Source organism: Phyllobates terribilis, unplaced genomic scaffold (assembly GCF_046119375.1).
Source record: "Phyllobates terribilis strain yellow unplaced genomic scaffold, ASM4611937v1 Scaffold_115__1_contigs__length_5345438, whole genome shotgun sequence".
Lineage (NCBI taxonomy): Eukaryota > Metazoa > Chordata > Amphibia > Anura > Dendrobatidae > Phyllobates > Phyllobates terribilis.
The window spans coordinates 5,329,925-5,345,439 of NW_027362875.1; the positions used below are offsets into that span (position 1 = coordinate 5,329,925).

At 42.3% G+C, this 15,515-nt stretch overlaps 1 protein-coding gene and 1 long non-coding RNA gene across 2 annotated transcripts; one reads left to right on the forward strand and one right to left on the reverse strand.

Annotated features, from left to right (window-relative positions):
- The first annotated feature begins 851 nt into the window (after positions 1-851).
- On the forward strand, positions 852-2,629 carry LOC141201423 (uncharacterized). The gene is made up of 3 exons (XR_012272941.1): positions 852-1,320; positions 1,418-1,566; positions 1,647-2,629. It is a non-coding gene; the product is annotated as an uncharacterized lncRNA (long non-coding RNA).
- A 601-nt stretch (positions 2,630-3,230) lies between these two features.
- LOC141201425 (uncharacterized) lies at positions 3,231-5,352 on the reverse strand. The gene is made up of 4 exons (XM_073663412.1): positions 5,217-5,352; positions 5,036-5,142; positions 4,770-4,916; positions 3,231-4,232 (listed from the first exon to the last, which is right to left on the reverse strand). The coding sequence occupies exons 1-4, from the start codon at positions 5,310-5,312 to the stop codon at positions 3,968-3,970; spliced, it is 615 nt and encodes a 204-aa protein (XP_073519513.1). The 5' UTR covers positions 5,313-5,352; the 3' UTR covers positions 3,231-3,967.
- Between the last annotated feature and the right edge of the window lie 10,163 nt (positions 5,353-15,515).

Below are 15,515 nucleotides of genomic sequence, written 5' to 3' on the forward strand. Positions count from 1 at the left end.
TAAATAGTAGCCAGAAAAGGCAAAGTGGCTAGCCTTTGCTGGCTACAATTTATAGGGGGACCCCATGTCACTTTTTTTTGGGGGGGTCTTCATATATAGTAGCCAGAAAAGGCAAAGTGGCTAGCCTTTGCTGGCTACAATTTATAGGGGGACCCCATGTCACTTTTTTTTGGGGGGGTCTTCATAAATAGTAGCCAGAAAAGGCAAAGTGGCTAGCCTTTGCTGGCTACAATTTATAGGGGGACCCCATGTCACTTTTTTTTGGGGGGGTCTTCATAAATAGTAGCCAGAAAAGGCAAAGTGGCTAGCCTTTGCTGGCTACAATTTATAGGGGGACCCCATGTCATTTTTTTTGGGGGGGGGGTCTTCTTATATAGTAACCAGAAAAGGCAAAGCGGCTAGCCTTTGCTGGCTACAATTTATAGGGGGACCCCATGTCATTTTTTTGGGGGGGGTCTTCTTATATAGTAGCCAGAAAAGGCAAAGTGGCTAGCCTTTGCTGGCTACAATTTATAGGGGGACCCCATGTCACTTTTTTTTGGGGGGGTCTTCATAAATAGTAGCCAGAAAAGGCAAAGTGGCTAGCCTTTGCTGGCTACAATTTATAGGGGGACCCCATGTCACTTTTTTGGGGGGGGGGCTTCCTATATAGTAGCCAGTAAAGGCTAAGCTAACTGCTGCGGCCTGGTTTTAATAGCAAAGGAAGGGTCCATGGTTATTGGCTACTTCACAGACTATAACATCAGCCAACAACCGTCTGCTTTCCCTTTGCTAGTTATTAAAACTATGCGTGAGCCCACTTATTTTTTTTGGTTAAAAGATTTTATTAAAGTGAAAGATTATTGTACAGTGTATGTAGGTTCATTCACTGAAAGCTCCTGCATACGCTGTAAGGTTGATTTCTCACGTCCACATATCCACGTTAGTACAGATAAGTGTGACCGAGCATGCTTTGCAATGGGTCTGTGTGTGGGTCTCCGCTGTGTGTGGAAAATGGCATCAACACTCGTCCCGGAGATTGACGTGTGAAAGAACCGTACAATATAGGTGAGGGGTTAGTGTTGGTGTGTGTGCGTACATATCTCCATATGTTTATTTAATTATTTTTTTGGGGTTAATCTTTTATTCCTCCATTTTGTTTTTAAAATAATATTCACACACGTTATTATTCACTGTAGATTGAAAAATATCCCGAAATATGGGACCGAGCTAGTCCTGACTACAAAGACAAGCAGAAGAAAAAAGACGCCTGGGCCTCTGTGTTGAGCCAAATGTATCCCCAGTGGGTGAATGCGGAACGTGATGCCCAAGAGGAAATTAGTAAGTTTTGATTTTTACACTTATTTTTATATCTATTTATAATTGCACTTTTTGGTGTGAAAGCAGTTCATAAATTGTTTTGGTTGTGTCATTGCAGTGTATGATATTAAAAATCGGTGGAGATCGGTCACCGACCGGCTGGTGAAGTATCACCAGTCGGTGCAAAGTGGCTCATCACCAAAAAAAAAGAAAATTTCCTTTTGCGGACGAGCTGGCCTTCATACTAACCAGTAGGAGTTTGCGGAGGTAAATTCCCAAAACATATTAATTGAAATGTTTCCAAAAATGTTGTATTTACATTGGGATTTACCTTTTATTATATACAGAACTGAAGGAAACATCATGGCCCCAACAGCAGAAGAGGACACAAACACAGAGCAAGCAGAGGAGGAATCCGAGGACTTTTTCCAGCTTTCCTCACCGGATCCATCTGCTTCGGCATCTTCAGCATCTGGTTGTCCCTCACATTCTTTGTCCAATCCAGCGGACATCGGGACGGGTTTGGTGACTGATTCTCCTGCTCCTGCTCCAAGTGACGCTGGAAGCTCTGCTGGTGATGTGTTGAGGCCCACTGGGAGGGGGTCTGGTTCTGCTCATCTCGTGGCATCGAGAAGGGCGGGCAAAAAAAAGGCCAAAAGCCACGGTGGTGGGACTATTGTGCTTGAAGCACTCACAAATCGAACCCTCAGCCTTGTGGAAAGGGCATCCCAGGAAGATGCCATCGATAAATTTTGCTCATCCCAAGCTGCCCGCATCAGATCTCTGCCACGAGATAGGCAGAACATGTACATGACTGCAGCAGGCGCTATGGTCATGGCAATTGAAGAGGCAGCAGTTATGCCCTCGCCCCCAGCCGTAGTATGCGGAATATTTAATTGTTTCAAACCCAGTATGCCTCCACCACGACCAGCAGCTGCAACCCAGCGTTTTGGGCAGGTTGCTGCAGCATACCGTCCAGAAGATATGCAACCAAGTTATGGTCGGCAAATGGCTCATGGTGCATCATCATTTGTCAGAGGACCATCCCCCAACTCTACTTTTTCTCAAGAAATGTTTCCTGGGTACAGCTTTGAAGAAGACCTTCAAAACTTGTAGTTAAAAAATTTTACCCCTCCCTGTCATCATTTTTGGACCCTAGCAAATACAGACAGCACCTGTAGGTGATAGATACACAATGTTTTAGAGAATCAGACAATTAACAAAGACCTTTTCTTATGGTCACCTATACCAGGCATCAGGCGTAGGGGACTGTAAGAAAAGGTCTTTATTTTTATATAATTAAACAACCTACAGGTGCTGCCCGTATTTTAGGGCCCAAAACTGATTACAGGACAGGTGTGCTGTACACAGTGTGTAATTTCTTCCCAAGTTATGGGCAATGTTTGTCCGATTAAATTTTCTAGAAGTTTGTTGTTTTGTGTTTTTAAAAAGTTTTTTACAGTTATTCTATATTACGTATTAAAAAAATTATTTAAACTATCTGTTAATTTTTCTTTTCAAGTGTATATGTGGTTGGATTGGGTTGTAATGAAAAAGTGTTCCCCTGATCTGCGCTCACCATAGCGCAGGTCAGAGGAAATCTACATTTTTGAAATTTATTCAAACTAATCTACGTATGTGGTCGGCTGTATACAGTCGTTTTTAAATTAGAAATATACTTTGATATTTTGGACCACAACTATTTTTTGGATGAATACTACTCTCAACACTGTTATTTGCTAGTTCTGTTCTTAGCGCAAGCAAATAACAATGGTGAGGGTTGACTTTAGCAGACAGTACTTGTGAAGAGCGCTCTAGGTAGTAATGCCAATTTACAGGCTCTGGTCTTTGTGGGTTGTTCACTTTTGCGTTGACGTATTGTCGGAAAACAAAATGTAGAAGGTTGCAATTCAAGAAATATTTTAGACAAATTTAAGTTTAACCAAAATTTATTTTTTTTAGAAACATTTTTTTTTACATTTTTATTTAAAAAAAAAGGAGGAAGTTCTTCTTTTATTGTTCATCAGATCTTCTCTGCTGGTCAGGCTGCTCAACACCAGCACAGGAGTATTGCCAGTGCACGGCACCTTCAGGACTCATGAAGTAGTCAGCGAAGGTTTCTCGCACCCTGGCACCAGAGTTGGATGGCCTTCCCTGACCGGAGTTGACAACTGGAATTAATTCAGATAGCTGTGACTCCTCATCTTGCTCGGTGCTGTACTCACGAGCATAGTTGTGGAGTACACAGCATGCCTTAATTACAGTGTCAACGGTCTCCGTATCCAACTGGATGGCAGTGTGAAAGATCCTCCACTGACTACACATGATTCCGAAGGTGCATTCCACATATCTGCGTGCACGACTCAGCCGATAATTGAAAATCCTCCGCCGGGCATTCAGTGCCCTTCGTGGGTATGGGCGCAGCAGGTTGGTCTGTAAGGGAAATGCCTCATCCGATACCATCACAAAAGGAACTGGATGTGTGGAACCCGGCAAAGGTCTTGGGGCTGGGAGCGTTACGCCATCTTGAAGAATTTGCAGCCCAATCTGTGATGATCTAAACACCCGAGAGTCCCCAGTGCTACCATAAGCACCAACGTCGATGGCAACAAATTTGAAATGTGCATCAGCCACTGCCATCAGGACCACAGAAAAAAATTTCTTATAATTAAAGAAGCGTGATCCTGATCGTGGTGGCTGCTGAACTCTCACATGTTTGCCATCGACAGCACCAATGCAGTTTGGGAAATTGGCCAGTTTGAAAGCCTGCTGCGACCTGCAGCCAAGTCTCCTCGGTTGGAGAAGGCATCACGATGGGCTGCAACTTCTGCCAGATGACGGTACATGTGCACCTCACAATTCTGGAAATGGTGGATTTACCAACCCTAAATTGGAGGTGCAGTGATGTATAGCTCTCTCCTGTGGCCAAAAATCTGAAAAGGAAAAATAGATAATTAGAAAAGCCATAAAAAGAAATACAAGCCAACAGTAATTATCCATTATTGATTCATCTTTTAAAAAATTAAGGTCTTTACTACAAAAAACTATTCCAACAATGGGCGCGTTTTTTTTGGGGGGGGGGGGGGGGGGCTCCACATTTTCAATCTTTTTTGGTCATCTTTTGTTTTCTCTTGAGTTCACACATATCAATTTATAATGTGTTTTGACTTTGTGTCTGTGTTTGCCTACGATGTTTGCTCTAGAGTTTACACATCAGTGACCTTTTCAATCTGATCTCTGTGCATGGTGATCTCATGGTCAAGCCAAAAATATGTACACAAAGACAGACACAGTGGAGCCATCACCACAGGGTGGCTAACAAAACCAGGTACACCAGCCATCACCACAGGGTGGCTAACAAACCAGGTACACCAGCCATCACCACAGGGTGGCTAACAAACCAGGTACACCAGCCATCACCACAGGGTGGCGAACAAAACCAGGTACATATATATCAACATTCAACTTACCGCAAGGTGATGAGCAGCCTTTCCTCAGCAGAGATGGCCCTTCGCATTACAGTGTCTTGGAAGTCCAGGTCAGGAGACATAAGGCTCAGCAGCCGATCAAATGCAATAATGTTCAGACGGCAGAACTGTTTAAATTTTTCAGGAAAACTATAGTAAACAGAGAAAAAAAAAATATTAAAAGATAATTTAGTAACATAGTATACAAACAAAACCTTAAAAAAACAGCATAGACGGGTGACATTATACTTTCTTCACATATATCTTACCTCCTTAAATCCTGGTAGAGAACATTAAAGTGGCCCTTATCCGTCCGCTCCTGCAAGATAGGGTGCACCCAAATTTTTTTTGGTCGTCTTCTCCTCCTTAAACGCTCCTATAGAACAATAATAGGTTAGTACACACACTACATAAAAATAATGTACCCCAAAAAAACTTAGTTTATATTACCTGCTCAACGTTGTAGTGCAGGAGATTTAAGCAAGTCATTAGCAGAAGGTTTAGGCATGGTCTGCTGACCCGCAGGGGCTGCAATTCCTGTGGCATACTGTCTTTTGCAAAAAACAAAATGGTGACGAGGGGTTGAACTAGGAAATGACATCAGGATTTCCCTCTTTTTTTTTTTTTTTTTTCAATAACTTTATTTGTGCTCAAAAACGCATGAAATAAGCGTACAAAAACGCATGTAAAAACCGCATACAAAAACGCGTCAAAAACGTGACAAAAAAACGCACGCGATTTTCTGGCAAGGGACATGCAGAAATGTTGCAGAAATTTTCTGCTTCATTTCTGCATCGTGGGCACATAGCCTCAGAGTAAGGCTATGTGCCCACGTTGCATTTATGAAGCAGAAAATTTCTGCTGCATAAATGCAAGTCCTCTCCCGGAAAAACGCATGCGGAATTCCGCACGCGTTTATCGCGCATTTTTCGCGCGTTTATCACGCGTTTTCCACATGCGGAATTGCCTTGCGTTTTTTATGCATTGGACAAAGGCAATTCTGCTTGCGGAAACGCAAAATTAAATGACATGCTGCGGATTTTTGAACGCGGCATAAACGCTGCGGAAAAATCCGCAGCATGTGCATAGAAGTTGCGGAATCCCATTGGGGACCATGGGGTGCGGATATACATGCGTTTTTCAAGCGTTTACGCTGCGGAAATTCCGCAGCATATACGCTTGAAAAACGCTACGTGGGCACACAGCCTTAAAGCAGTGTGTCATTAGCATAATCGGCCCAATTCTCTGGCATGGGAGAATATACAGCATTGTGAGCTAGCCCTTCATGTGTGTACCATGAGCTAGCACGTCTTAAGAACATATATCATGAGAATTGCTCGATGATAATCTTCTGTACTTGTGCATATACTAACTCTTCAAACTTATTTTTCACCATGGAAGGTTTTGGAGGGGCCTCTATAACCGATTTGAGAAAGGAATGCACCCTCGCCAGTCAGTCACTGATTTTCTACAGGCAGTAAAAGAAGAGACGCAGCAGCTGGAGGAGGAAATGGAGTTCATGGAGAAGGTGTGGTAGAAATACTGAAAATCCAGCTTCCTGGCCTATATGTTTTTGATGTTTATACCTCTGCTTAGGTTTCAGTGTAAACCAATTCAGCTTTTAATGGTGACTGAGAAACAATTTTAAATGATTATATATAGAAACCCTGCACAAGATAAAAAAGAGGCAATCATTTTTAGCCGATGCCCTACGTCTTTGGTGTTCTCCAACACAATAACTGGAAGAGAGCACCATTAAAGGGAATCTGTTACCAGGTTTTTGCTACCCATCTGAGTGCAGCGCAATATAGGGGCAGAGGCCCTGATTCCAACAATCTGTCATTTACTGGGCTACCTGCTGTCATTTTGATAAAATTACTGTGTTATCTGCAGCAGACCCCGCCCACATCACTGATTGGCAGTTCTCTGACTGCTGAGCTCTGTATAACCCCGCCCACACCACTGATTGGCCACTTTGTGTATACTACATTTGCAGAAAGCTGCCAATCAGTGATGGGGGCGGGGTTGTACAGAGCTTATGAATATGTAGGACTACCTGGCAGCAGGTTTACTAGTCCCCAATGATAATCTGCTTGCTGATAAAATAGTGATTTTATAAAAACTACAGCAATCAGACCATTAAGTGACACATCACTGTAACCAGGGTCTCTACCTTGTGTCTTTTCAATGTCAGTAATGCCTGAGCACTGTGGCGTTATGGCTTTCCTATGGCACCAGAGAAGTTTGTTCATTGGTATAAAGTTTTCAAGTAAAGGTTCATTTAGGCAGGCCAATAATTGGGTTAGGGAGCGTTCCCTCATTCCCAACTGTTGGCTGCCTAAACAGGCCATCAAACATCCAATGGAGGGGCAAAACATTCATTGGTGTGATAATTTTTGAGCAAGTTTAAAAATTATCATTAGCAGCACATTGTCCTGTGTAAACGAGAAATGTGCTGACGATAACATAAGTGCGGCCGGCCTTACTAAACAGACCATTAAACCACTGCTGATCGACTTGCATGTAGAGGTTACATTAACATGCCCTAACCCAATGTAACTTTTGCTCTTGTCTAACAATTTTTCCTTTAGAGATTAACAAAACTGGAAACTCGAGAGTCAAATGAAACCTACAAGAATCTCAATGACCAGCCAAAAATCCACAACTTCCAGATATGCATCACCAAACACTCTCCGGCTAATACGCCCCAAGATTACAGCACCAACCTGAAGCTGTTTCCCTCTCGTAGTCCATCCCAAGGTGAGGAGGACTCGGCGCTGATCCTAACCCAGGACCATTTGAAGAGCTCGGACCCCGACCTGTCGGCTAACAGTGACTAGGAATCTGGGGTGGAGGACTTGAGCTGCCGGTCTCCGAGTGGTGGAGACTCGTTACCCAGCGAGGACAGTGGGAAGGATCCCGATTCAGATGAAGCAGTGTTCCTGACTGCTTAGAGGTCTTATTAACCACTTGCTATTATATTAGTGCTTCTATTTATTTATAGGGAGTGATGTAAGCTGGGAGGGATATACTGGGGGGAAAAAAAACATATCGACTTTGTTCACATGTATCAGTGGTAGTTTGTGCAGCGGAGACCAGATACTAATGTCCTATATAGTCGGTCTGATCCAGGCAATTGAACGACTGACAATTGGAAAAGTGCATACACAGGTTGACGAAACAATGACGGGGACACAATGATCGGTAATAATCTGGTATCATGTTATCAGCAGCACGTCTCCTGTTTACACTGAGTAATGTGCTGCCGTTAAGAATTTTAATGAATGCATAAAATGTATCGCACCCAATGAAACGGTGCTTTCCTAGTTTGTCTGCCGATTGTGGTCCTGGTTAGATGGGCCAATAATCGTATGTTGGAATGATTCCTATGAGCGCTCGTTCATCGTTTATTGGCTCTACGCCTTAAGTGCGTGTCTGCAGCCTCCGGGAATATTCAGAAACAGTTATCTTTTTTTAAGAGCCAACCTTATAATGCATTTTGTTTCCTTTCATGATTTCAAACCACATGTCCGTGGAGCATGAATCCTGTCCCAATATATTTGTATATTTAAGGTTTGTCATTGACAAAGGTGCCCTGTACTGTAAATATGGACACTTACATGGTTTTCGGGTTTAGGTCCACTGTGTGAAAGATCTGAATGTGCTTTGCTTCTGTGTAAGTTGCTGGTAGACTAATGGTGGTCATCCAGGATCTGACATTGGGTATTAATTCCCTACCTCCTAGTTATGTTAGGCATGACTATCACATGTAAGGTTCTTGCCACCTGGCCGAGAAAAGTTCGAAAAAAAGGACGCAAGCATAAACTGTTTGGCCTGTGACCACAGCAATTTACAGGAAAACAATGTGATTTTCGTCACATGATTAAAACCATGACCCAATGTCTATGGCTGAATAATCCCTTAAAGACTAATGTTTTGTGCTATGGTATACCATCGGTCCGATCTTCTGTAACTTTATACTGTTTCCACAAAGACTGCCAATGAAACAAAACTTCAGAATCTCATTTGGAGACTTTAAAAGGGCTGTCCAAGACTTTATTGAAGGCCTATACTTGATCATCAATGTCTGATTGATAGTGCGTGCTGTAGCTGTTCCTGTGTCAACGGTGGCCAGAAATGCTCAGGTGCCGAGCTCTGTTGACGGAGTACTACATATCGGCCCCCCATTCAAATCATTAGGGGGCAGATGTGTAGTACGCAGCCGCAGCCACTATTCCCTCCACAGAGCTCTGCAGTGCAGCTCCGCTAATGAGCACCCCAATTGATCAAACATTGATGACTTATCTTAAAGAGGTGGTCACTACATTGTATAATGCCCCCATCAAATTACACCTTTTAAATACCTGCAGCCAGGGTCACGTGATGCAGACTGAGCAGTCAGCAATAGCGCCACCCACAGGTACATATGGAAGCAGGAGGTATTTACAAAAACATTTATTTAGTTAACATGTGTAAATCGATGGGGTCATTATACAATGTAGTGGACCACCTCTTTAAAGAAAGGCCATCAATGTTAAAGTCCGGGACAACCCCTTTAATTATTAATCGGTATCGGTACAGATCTATTAGACTTTTCAGACCTTCAGAATAGGTCCATCCTTCAAACAGATGCCAAAAAGTACAGTATGTTGCAAACTTTAATGGAAGCATTCCTGTATGAATACAATATTGGAGGAAATAAAGAAAAAAAAACAAAAAGCTTTGGCACTTTTATGTAGGTCTCCATAATATAGTGGGGAGAGACTTTCTAATTGACTTATATAAGTGAGGTAGAGCAGTAACCCCAAAGAAATTGAAAAATCAGCTGTGGTCCCTATAGGATGGCCCTACACATTGCATTTCCCATCACTTTTTTGAGAATACATTGGGGTGGAAAAATAAGATACAAATAAAGCAGATAATAAGAATTTATAGTCCAGAATTTACTGGTCACTTTTGTATTTCTGTAGGAATTCCAGCTCTGTACGTTGCAGATATCCGGCCCATCAGCGGATTAGCGGGGTCCCGCGTACTTGAATCCTTGCATGTTATCTGGGGGCTAAGAGCCATAGGGGTCTCTCTAAGTGCTTCCGACACTGGTTTTCAGAAAACGTACTGATCCTTTTATATTCGTGCTGCACGGTAGTTACATGTGGGGTCTCAGCGTCACATTACTGGGCTAGTACTAATATGGTAAGAGTCAATGTTGTGTAGTATCCCCCCGCCATCCTTTACGTGTCTGCCTGCTGCATAGTGAACGGCTGCCATCTTGAATGCTCATTGAAGCTGCTATTAGTTTTTTTTTGTAAATTGCATGGATAATCTTACCAGAATAATCGCTCTCACTTCTTGACTTGTCGGCTCATTGTGACCAATATCATATTGGTTTTCTAGACGAGTTTACAAGCGCTTGTAGTGCTACAATACAAGAACAAAGCTACTAGATGTAATAGGAAGATCATCATAAAATGACCGTCCCTCCCAACTGCAGATTCCAAAATCTTCTGAAGATGCAGCTTATAAGTGAGGTCCGTGATAGTCAGAAGCAGCGTCTTCTTCCCATGATCGGTGCCTGGGGTGGGAGCCCAGCGATGTAGGGGCTGAGCCGCAGTAACAGACATGGGGCCGTGTCTGCGGGGGAAGGTGGGGAATAGAGTTTTCATTTTCTAATCCAGGACAACCCTTTTAAGAGTAGAACTCCCAAAAACAATGAAAGGGAAAGCCTCTTAAAGGGACACTAATCCTCCAAATGAATGAGGGCAAAAAATAGAGCAGCTCTTACTTGTGTCCAGTCTCAACATGATCCTAAAAGAGATGGGGCCAGAGTGATCAAGAGCGGCGCTGTTCACATTGGTCTTGATGAGGAGGTGTGCTGGAGTCAGACAGACGCTCACGGTTCATGAAAAGGTGCATGCTTCTTCCTGAATTGAGAACGCACCGTGGATCAATAAACAAATATGCAACATGTGAATGAGATTTTGTGGCTATTTATGGTACAAAGATTTAAAAAAAACAATTCTGCACAAGCGCTGTGTGTGAACAAACCCCAACGGTGGTGCCGCAGGTCTTTTGGGAGTTCTCCTTGATTGCAAAGGGTTTTGTGTGTTTTTTTATATATATATTATTTATGGTTTATTTATTGATGCCATCATTGCTTATTTTTGTGACGAGTATAATAAAATCATGATCTATTTTTTTATTTTGTGTTGCATATTTTGGCTGTAATTTATATGCAGAAATTGATTTTTCTTTTAAGATATTTTAAAATATGTTGTCAAGCAATATTACCCTAATTGTGACTATATCAGTACAAAGTACGTATGTAAAGTAGTTTATTCCGTAATGTGCAATTAGAATATTTTTGTAAACTCCCTTGTGTTGTGTGTGTGCTGGTGTGTATAGATTAGATTGGGCCTCTGTCCTTTACGGACATAGCATTAGAGTCATTTATGCTGCACTTATAGAAGATGCTAAAGAATTACACTACAGTTTTTTTAATACAATTTTCTTTTCTTTTTTAAAGCAATACTTTACTCACCCTCTCTGGGTCTAATGCAGAGTGTCAGCTATTTGTCACATTGACAGCGCTGCAGCCAGTCAGTGAGTTCAGTGACTCTGAGCAAGTAGTGCCGTTAACTCGGGCAAAGCTGCTGATCTCAGTTATTGGTTGCAGCGCTGTCGACGTGAGGCCAAAGGACAGTAACAGACACTGGGAGCAGTGGCAGAGACCCTGTGCTGGACCCAAGGAAGGTGACTAGTGCACAGTTACAAAAAAAAACCGAAAAAACAGCTGCACCAACGGGTTAAAGGAAAATCCCTTTAACCCTCAACTGGTGAGGTGGGGGTTGCCACACCCCAGGGAATTTTTGTTCGGCTGCCATTCATTGAAAAATGCTGGTATGAGGATACGTGTCTCACTAGCTTCCATCCATTTGTGGGTGTCAAAAATTTGTTCCACTCATATGCAATCAATCGCCAATAAGAAAACGAGTAAAACAAACGTGATCTTCGCATCTTCTGTAAAAATAAGAGATTTCTAAACACTGGGGTATAGGAAACCCCACCTCACCAGTTGCGTGACAAAAACCCCACCTCACCAGTTGCGTGACAAAAACCCCACCTCACCAGTTGAGGGTTAATGAACCAGATAATCTGGCACAGATCAGCAATGGAATGAGGAATTTTACAAGATCAGAAGCAAGAAACTGAGCAGAAAATTAGGAAATTACCCTGATAACATTTTGAATTAGCAGCTTGTTTTTGGGCTCTCTATATCAATCCAAGGGAGGTTTGTATACTTTATGACGGACATGTAATAATTCAGAATATTTGATGATTTGGAATTTATTAGATCCCCCAGGTGAATTACCCCAATACTATAAAATGGACATAAATGACACATAAATCTGTGCGGTTACAAAGTAACATTGACGCTCCTCCCCAACTCCCCGTACAGAATGACATGCCCTCGGGTCAGGAGTGTCTACAGCTTCATAGAAATATATAAAGCAGTCACGTTAGGGTCGGGAAAGTCCGTGCATGGACTGATTACCACGGACGTCTGAATGAGTCTTTATTGACTAATAAAGTCACTATTGATCACAGGGGTTAAAACGGTCAGGATTGGAGTTCATCTCCAATGTTGGCCTTTGTGTAATATATACAACTCACACCTCCTGCACATGGAACAGGCATAGATTCTGGGTATGAACAATGGGCGCCCTACACTATCCACCCTAAATATGGGGAAGATGGCAGTAAAGAGTAAAAGACGGTTGTCTGGGACTTGACTCTTTTCATAAGATAGGTCATCAGCGTGTGATTAAAACAGAAATGTAGAAATTTTTTGCAAATTTATTAAAAAAACAAAAACTGAAATCTCACATGGTCATAAGTATTCAGACCCTTTGCTCAGACACTCATATTTAAGTCACATGCTGTCCATTTCCTTGTGATCCTCCTTGAGATGGTTCTACTCCTTCATTGGAGTCCAGCTGTGTTTAATTAAACTGATAGGACTTGATTTGGAAAGGCACACACCTGTCTATATAAGACCTCAAAGCTCACAGTGCATGTCAGACCAAATGAGAATCATGAGCTCAAAGGAACTGCCCAAGGAGCTCAGAGACAGAATTGTGGCAAGGCACAGATCTGGCCAAGGTTACAAAAGAGTTTATGCATTACTCAAGGTTCCTAAAAGCACAGTGGCCTCCATAATCCTTAAATGGAAGAAGTTTGGGACCACTAGAAGTCTTCCTATACCTGGCTGTCCAGCCAAACTGAGCAATTGTGGGAGAATAGCCTTGGTGAGAGAGGTAAAGAAGATCCCCAAAATCACTGTGGCTGAGCTCCAGAGATGCAGTAGGGAGATAGGAGAAAGTTCCACAAAGTCAACTATCACTGCAGCTCTCCACCAGTCGGGCCTTTATGGCAGAGTGGCCCAATGGAAGTCTATCCTCAGTGCAAGACATATGAAAGCCCGCATAGAGTTTGCTCAAAAACACATGAAGGACTCCCAGACTATAAGAAATAAGATTCTCTGGTCTGATGAGACGAAGACAGAATTTTTTGAAGATAATTCTAAGCGGTATGTGTGGAGAAAACCAGGCACTGCTCATCACCTGCCCAATACAATCCCAACAGTGAAACATGATGGAGGCAGCATCATGCTATGGGGGTGTTTTTCAGCTGCAGGGACAGGAAAACTGGTTGCAATTGAAGGAAACATGAATGCAGTCAAGTACAGAGATATCCTGGATGAAAACCTCTTCCAGAGTACTCTGGACCTCAGGCTTGGCCGAAGGTTCACCGTCCAACAAGACAATGACCCTAAGCACACAGCTAAAATAACAAAGGAGTGGCTTCAGAACAACTCTGTGACCATTCTTGACTGGCCCAGCCAGAGCCCTGACCTAAACCCAATTGAACATCTCTGGAGAGACCTGAAAATGGCTGTCCACCAACGTTCACCATCCAACCTGACGGAACTGGAGAGGATCTGCAAGGAAGAATGGCAGTGGATCCCCAAATCCAGGTGTGAAAAACTTGTTGCATCATTCCCAAGAAGACTCATGGCTGTACTAGCTCAAATGGGTGCTTCTACTCAATACTGAGCAAAGGGTGTGAATACTTATGCCCGTGTGATATTTCAATTTTTCTTTTTTAATAAATTTGCAAAAATTTCTACATTTCTGTTTTCTTTCAGTCAAGATGGGGTGCAGAGTGGACTTTAATGAGAAAAAAATGAACTTTTTAGAATTTACCAAATGGCTGCAATGAAACAGAGTAAAAAATGTAAAGGGGTCTGAATACTTTCCGTACCCAGTAATTTTTTTAATTGTCAATAGGTAGCTCTCATTAAAGGCAATAAATCAATATCAAATAATTGTTAGCGAAAGTTCAGCAAAAGGAAGCAGCCACAAGTTTATTGCTACGGCTTGTGCTCCGTGTATTTCCATCATATGGTCCATGGGCATCGAGTACAGCAACACGCTGTCATTTCTGAAAGGCACTGTATGTACAGAAGCGTGAAATGACGTCAGGAATGAGGAATTCACAAATCATTCATTTACTGAGTAAAAGGCTCAATTCACAGAAATGAAGTATTTAATATAAACCATTCCAATATGGGTAACAGAAAGTAACAAATATTAGAAGTATCCTACAGCAGATACAGAGCTGAGTCGATGCGAAATGAACAATAGGAGTTAAATTGTACAAAAAAAACCAGATCAGATAATCTATGAACAGAACGGAGAACAATCATTGTTACCTTCCAATCAGAAATACAGAAAATGTGCTTCCTGGGGTCCAACAACCAACGTCTTCTATGTGAACTATTCTAAGAGACCTGAAAAGAGAAAGCGGAGAATTAGTAGGTGCGGGCTTCATGAAAGCTTCTATGTCACAGTCAGATTGATGAGAATAGCGAGTGTATAAATCCATGCACATGCCACAGAAACAGCAGTGTCCGGCAACATGGACATGTGTGAACATGGCCCTGAAAACAAATCCCCAGCAGAAAACTTGTATGGTGCTCTATGGACACTAGACTAGTGGGTCCACTTACAAATCTAAGAGGTGATCAAAAAAGGAACAGCGGACTGCTGGGAAACAATCACTTCTTGCTCCTCAGAATTTAAGAAGCCCTCCCATGAAGATTATTTTTTTGAATGAGTGTGTGTGTATGTGTGTGTGTGTATGTGTGTGTGTGTATGTGTATGTGTGTGTGTGTGTGTGTGTGTGTATGTGTGTGAGTATGTGTGTGTATGTGTGTGTGTGTATGTGTGTGTATGTGTGTGTGTATGTATGTGTGTGTTGTATGTGTGTGTGTAGTGTGTGTTGTGTGTGTATGTATGTGTGTGTATGTGTGTGTGTATGTATGTGTGTGTGTGTATGTGTGTGTGTGTGTATGTGTGTGTGTGTGTATGTATGTATGTGTGTGTGTATGTGTGTGTATGTGTGTGTGTATGTGTGGATGTGTGTATGTATGTGTGTGTGTGTATGTGTGTGTGTATGTGTGTGTATGTATGTATGTGTGTATGTATGTGTGTGTGTGTGTGTGTATGTATGTATGTGTGTGTATGTGTGTGTGTATGTGTGTGTGTATGTATGTATGTGTGTATGTATGTGTGTGTGTGTGTGTATGTATGTATGTGTGTATGTATGTGTGTGTATGTGTGTGTGTATGTGTGTGTGTGTGTGTGTTATGTATGATGGTATGTCTGTATGTATGTGTGTGGTGTATGT

Bases quoted from the DNA above. Each gene is read 5' to 3' on its own strand.
- LOC141201425 (XM_073663412.1), bottom strand. From the start codon at position 5,312: ATGCCACAGGAATTGCAGCCCCTGCGGGTCAGCAGACCATGCCTAAAC. The intron at 5,143-5,216 runs GTAATATAAACT...ATTGTTCTATAG, and splicing joins TGCACTACAACGTTGAGCAG to GAGCGTTTAAGGAGGAGAAG. The intron at 4,233-4,769 runs GTAAGTTGAATG...TTTCCTTTTCAG, and splicing joins AGGCTGCTCATCACCTTGCG to ATTTTTGGCCACAGGAGAGA.